Below are 5,467 nucleotides of genomic sequence, written 5' to 3' on the forward strand. Positions count from 1 at the left end.
TTTAATAGTAATAAGTAATCCTTTATTTATAATGCATAGCAATATAAAAATAGTAACATATGAAAATATTACAATGGGCACAGATGAATTTGTATCAAAAACAGCAACCAAGCCAAAGTAATGAATAACACACATAAATAACAACTGCTTGAGAGACCAAACAATTTCTTTTCATCTGTTCCTTGGCAGAAAGTTAAGACAGCTATTCAGCTTTAGGTTTCAATAAGCAGAAGTAATGGATGCAGTCCCTTTGAAATGTCACACAAAAGTCTACTTGTGCATATACTTAGCTTTAACTCTTCTCTTTTTTGTTTTGTATTCCAAAAGGTTTTCATTTTCTCCAGAGGATGTCTCTCTTTCAGTGGTTATCGACTGTTCACATTCATTTTCAGACTGTTGGAATGTCGATGCTGGCCGAACGTTTCTTGCTAGAATACAATGGCCTAATTTTGCGTGCATTATCTGTCGTCTTTATTTCGTACTGGCATATACTTTTGCCTACTTGTTTTGTTTTTAAGACATTTGTATGCAGTTCATCTATCATTGCAGTAATACCCTCTGGAATGAATGCCCACTGTTTAACTGTGTCTAAAACAGCATTTAGTTTTCCAACTGCATCTTCTGTGCATTTTTTGTCTGTGCTTTCAACTACAGGAGTGTCATTCAAAGTTGATAGAGGACTTTTCAGAGAGTTTTTCATTTGTTTAAAATGGCTACAAGCCACCTTCAGGCAAGCACATGTGTTATAGTGAGAGAACGTACAACAAGTGCACTGAAGTGTTGCAGCCGATGCAAAAAAACACAGATTTCCAAACAAACTTGGCATTTTTATCACTTTCAAGTCCTCACAGTGTACAAAGTAATGCCTTTCTTTCACTGCAATTCTTGCCAAGGTCTGTTTCCATGTTTGGATAGATGTCATTGTCAGCCTCTGCTAATTTTGCAAGTAACACTAGATGCTTGCAAAGAAGTCCTCGTAAGCCATATGTACAGTTGCAGTAGGACTCAACAGGGCAGACATCATACACCATGTCTTCTCTTGACTCAGATGGGACTTGATATGCATTAACTCCATGGCTGTTCTTGACTGTAATTTTAAGAGCCCAACCACTTTCCATCAGTCTTGAAGCAGAGTCTGAAACTTGAGACAAGGTGTCAGCAAACCTGTTTTTCATGTGGCCCACATCTTGCAGGGTTTTTATGACTGAGAAGTAGTCGTCGGCCTTCCCTAGGAGCACTTCAACCAGATCATCCAGACGCCTATTCTTGTAGCCAGATAAAAACTGGTATTTCAGGCGGTGGAAAAATCTGAAAAACAGTTATTTGAAATGATTAGTAACTGTAATTGAAGGAATTTAAAGTTTTAATCAAGACTGTATTATTTTTTAAAAAATTGGAATACCTATTGCGCACGTCTTTTATAAAGGAATGCTCTGTGCCGGTTTAGCTGATTTAGGCAAATCCACCTACTCTGTTTTTTGTTGTGATAACATAAAAAACGCTGCTAGAATTTAAAGGATTTGCCTAAAACCTGTTCTGGCAATGACATGACGAACCTACTCAGTTTAGCCTCTTGGATTAAAGCATAATATCTTTTTTTCAGCAATACAATTGAATGAGGTCAAAATAATAAATCATACCTTTCAATCACATTGTTTGTTTCAGAACGAGCGTGACTGAAGCGACGGCCGTAGTCACACCACATGTGGCCAATGCCTTCCCAGTGCTTCTGAAAATACTGGCACACCAAAGGGTATTGCTTAAATGTCTGGCAGAACTCTGCTGATGTGGCTTTAAAGTCGTCCTCCTAAGAGAATTGGATGCAACAGAATATATTTCAATCCATTTAACAGACCTATTGAAATCTTTAATATTATGTATTGAAGCCCTTTTCCTTTTATTGAATAACATTAAGAATTTTAAGTTATTAATAATATGTCGTGTTTTTGTATTAAGAAGCAATTATTTCTTCCCTTACAATGGCTAAGAAGGAACACTAAACCTATAAGCATATTTGGTTTCAGCATCTGTCTGTGAAAGAATCCCACTCACAAGTTCTACTGCACAGTGGGTGACACAATGATGTTCTGCACAGCTTAAGTACTTGTTTTGATAAGCAAGATAAGAAGCCAGTTTTAGAAATTGTTTCAAAAATCTATTTTGTATCTCTCTGTAACTTTTTTTAGCAACTGAAAGTTATTATGCTCTTAGTGTAATCAAGAAATCAAAATGTGAAATAGACAAATTACACTTACAGATGTGCAAGCTTTCAGCTTACAAAAGAAAGAAATGATTTCATTTCTCTTTTGGGTGTTAGAAAGCCCATGGACCCCGGACTCTGATTTTGAAAGCCATCGATTAACAGCCTGTGAATGTAAGAGAAAAAAAGTTAATCTGGAGAGAGAGACAGAGGAGCAGCTGTACAAAAAGCATAAAAGAAAGCTGACGTCCAAAAATAACTTTGTCACTCACTGGACAAGAGGACCTGTGCATTACAGAAATCAACCAGGCAAACATATTTTTAAATGTCAAAAAGAGCTTTGGGAAGCAGCCACCAGAAGATGAGTGCACTGTGGTCTTAAATGGATGGACATAGTCACTCAACATTTTATCCCTTTATATTCATTAACCTGAGTAGGTGAATATCACAATGAGGCAAATCATAACAACAGGACCCTGTTGTAAAAATGTGTTTCAGGTGCATCTTAGACAACGTGAAAAGAAAACAATGTGGTTTACCTGCAAGACATGGTACCAGCATAGAAGGATAGCTGACTCTGGAAAAACCTTCTGCAAAGCATTTATTTCCGCAAAGTCTTTGTCAACCATAAATGCTCTACAGAAAAAAAGAAAACACTAAATGAGATTAAACAGTATGAAAATGTTTTTGCTATCTCAAAGCACCACTTCAATGCCAAATTAAACATTTCAACTCACAAGTAGATATATAAAATACTGCATACAGCCTATAGGAATAACTTTAACAACTGGAAAGGAAAGTTTTTTGCAGCCCATGCTGCAGCTATAGCATTAGATTCTGGCATGTTATAACTTTTTTGAAAAGGAATTATTTCAAAATTAATAGCTGTCAATGTATTATTTACCTCGGGGAAGTTGGGAAATGCTCACAAACTATTCCAAGAACAGTTTCCAGGGTTTTCTGACTTTCGTTGCTGACAATAGCATAGGCCACAGGGACTCCATGCCCATGATCATCTCTTACAACAAGTGTGAATAAGGGAAATGAATACTGGTTAACGCAGTGCGTGGTGTCAACAAATACTAACTGTTTTGCATAGTTCTCCATGTTTGATTTCATTACAGGTGTCTGCAAAACAATCATTAGTTCTTGGTCAGATGTGTATGGTTGATAGAAGAGAACATGTTCTTGATGTTTTCCATTAAGTAAGGTATGTACACTTTGACTGTCTCCACAGTTAAAGTGCTTCTTCCTCATCATGCAGGTTCTAACACTGTCAATGTCACGTGGTGTGACAAAATGCTCTCTGTTGTGAAGATCTCTGTGTCCATGTTCTTTGGCCCATTTATGACATTCGGTTAGTATGATGGCTGGCTTAGTTCCAAGGGAAAGCAGTTCCTCAATCTTCCTCCTCAAATCACTGGAAATATTGTTGAAATGTGCGTCTTTTGGGTCCGAAGGATCATGCCCATCATGCTTATCATATGTACGCTGCACGATGACTGTGTGGTCTTTCCAACATTTGAGTACTTTAAATGAAACATAGGCCTTACAGCCCACTGCTCTGTAGCTGTTTCGACTTTTTTCCCCAGCTCTGATGCAGTTGAATTTGTAATAGTCTCTTTTCCTGTCTTTACCTGAGGCAACATTTAAACATTTATAATGTCCATGAAGGGTTAATGAGTTCAATTTTTCTAACACAACACTGAATGGGTCCTCCTGGCATTGTGACACATGCACACAAAGTTGTGTGTCTTTTCCAGTTCTTTTTTTTTCGTCATTCAGAACACTTCTTCTAATTATGTCGTCCATTTCTGGTGGAAAAATAACGAAGGTTTAATTAGTCAATATTCATTAATTCATTTTAACTTGTTTTGGGGTTTTTTGCAATACAATGTAAATATTAAATATAATATTAAAAAAATATATATATAAAATAATATAAAACAAACAGGGGCTAAAAGAAGCTAAACTTTCATATGGTATGTCTCTGGCAACTTTAACATGATGTCCCAGGGACAACATCTACACGATGTCCCAGGGCAACTTCTACATGATGTCCCAGGGACAACATTTACGCGATGTCCCAGGGACAACATTTACGCGATGTCCCAGGGACAACATTTACGCGATGTCCCTGGGACAACATTTACGCGATGTACCAGGACAAATTTGTAAATTTCTGGATTACTGTTAATCTCCATAGAATCAAGAACTCATGTCCAGTTTCACAGCTATGGACCAGTTAATTATGTTTCCAGGTGATAGTTTGATTCATAGATTCAGCACACAACCATAAGTCTAGGCCTTTTAGTCCAGATTCTCTTCACTTATGTTTGTAAAATGATCAGGGAAGCTACTGCAATTTTGCCTGACCCAACCCCCGGGCCACGAAACACCCAAAAAGTTGGGGAACGCTGGTCTAGAGAACACTGGTTAGCTAATGCTGTCGTCAAGTAGCCTATCGCTAGCAAACAAACAGCAAGCCAAGTGAGGAACATATGTATAATGCTTACCGTTTATTAAAGGAAAGTATCCTAAATTGACTTCAAATTCGGCGGACAGGCGGCGGTTTTTCGCTTCTTCACTTGTATTTCGAAATACTCGAAGGCGGGTATTTCGAAGTCGCAAAGGAATGACGTCACAAGAAGGTGATTGGTCACTTGCAATGTTGAACCTGGAACAACATTAATTATGATGATGTGGGAACAATGCTGACACGAGGAAATCAGATCGTCCGTGTCGGGCTGTGAGCTGAAAAGCTGCAGCCGGCTGTATGCATACAGCAACCGTGTGTGAAAAGTGGTAGATGCTGAAAAGCATGTTCATGGAAACATCGTCGGGTCTGCCGTGATATGTTTACAATGGGACTTCTGCTCCTGAACCTCTGCGCACAGCGTCTGCAAATCGGGGCTGTACGAAGTCACTTTCATCTTTACGCAGGACTGTAAGCTGTCGTCTGTGAGGCGTGAGCGGTGTTTGTTTTTAACATAGTTCACAGTGGAGAACAGCTGCTGACATAATGTGGATCCGAAGATCCATAATTGGCCTACCTGGGGTTGAAAGTCTCGATAAAGGCACGGCGTTTCGGCGGGTATGCCGGCTTCCACGAGTGTGACGCTTAATTTGAGCGATCAAAGTAATGACAGAATATAATTTTATATTTCAATATCACATTACTCTTCCAATTTAGAACTACAAGTTAAAAAGAACATAAATAAAATACACTTCAGCTAAATACTTAAAAAAAACCAAATTTATTTTCCC

At 38.2% G+C, this 5,467-nt stretch overlaps 1 protein-coding gene across 1 annotated transcript; it reads right to left on the minus strand.

The window, feature by feature from the left end:
* On the minus strand, positions 1 to 4,843 carry LOC146678427 (uncharacterized). The gene is made up of 6 exons (XM_085390493.1): positions 4,717 to 4,843; positions 3,105 to 4,014; positions 2,740 to 2,836; positions 2,256 to 2,366; positions 1,641 to 1,807; positions 1 to 1,308 (listed from the first exon to the last, which is right to left on the minus strand). The coding sequence occupies exons 2-6, from the start codon at positions 4,010 to 4,012 to the stop codon at positions 846 to 848; spliced, it is 1,746 nt and encodes a 581-aa protein (XP_085246619.1). The 5' UTR covers positions 4,013 to 4,014; positions 4,717 to 4,843; the 3' UTR covers positions 1 to 845.
* Between the last annotated feature and the right edge of the window lie 624 nt (positions 4,844 to 5,467).

This window comes from Rhamphochromis longiceps, linkage group LG1 (genome assembly GCF_057381845.1).
Source record: "Rhamphochromis longiceps isolate RC_006_pf linkage group LG1, R_longiceps_female_GT1.1, whole genome shotgun sequence".
Classification (NCBI taxonomy): domain Eukaryota; kingdom Metazoa; phylum Chordata; class Actinopteri; order Cichliformes; family Cichlidae; genus Rhamphochromis; species Rhamphochromis longiceps.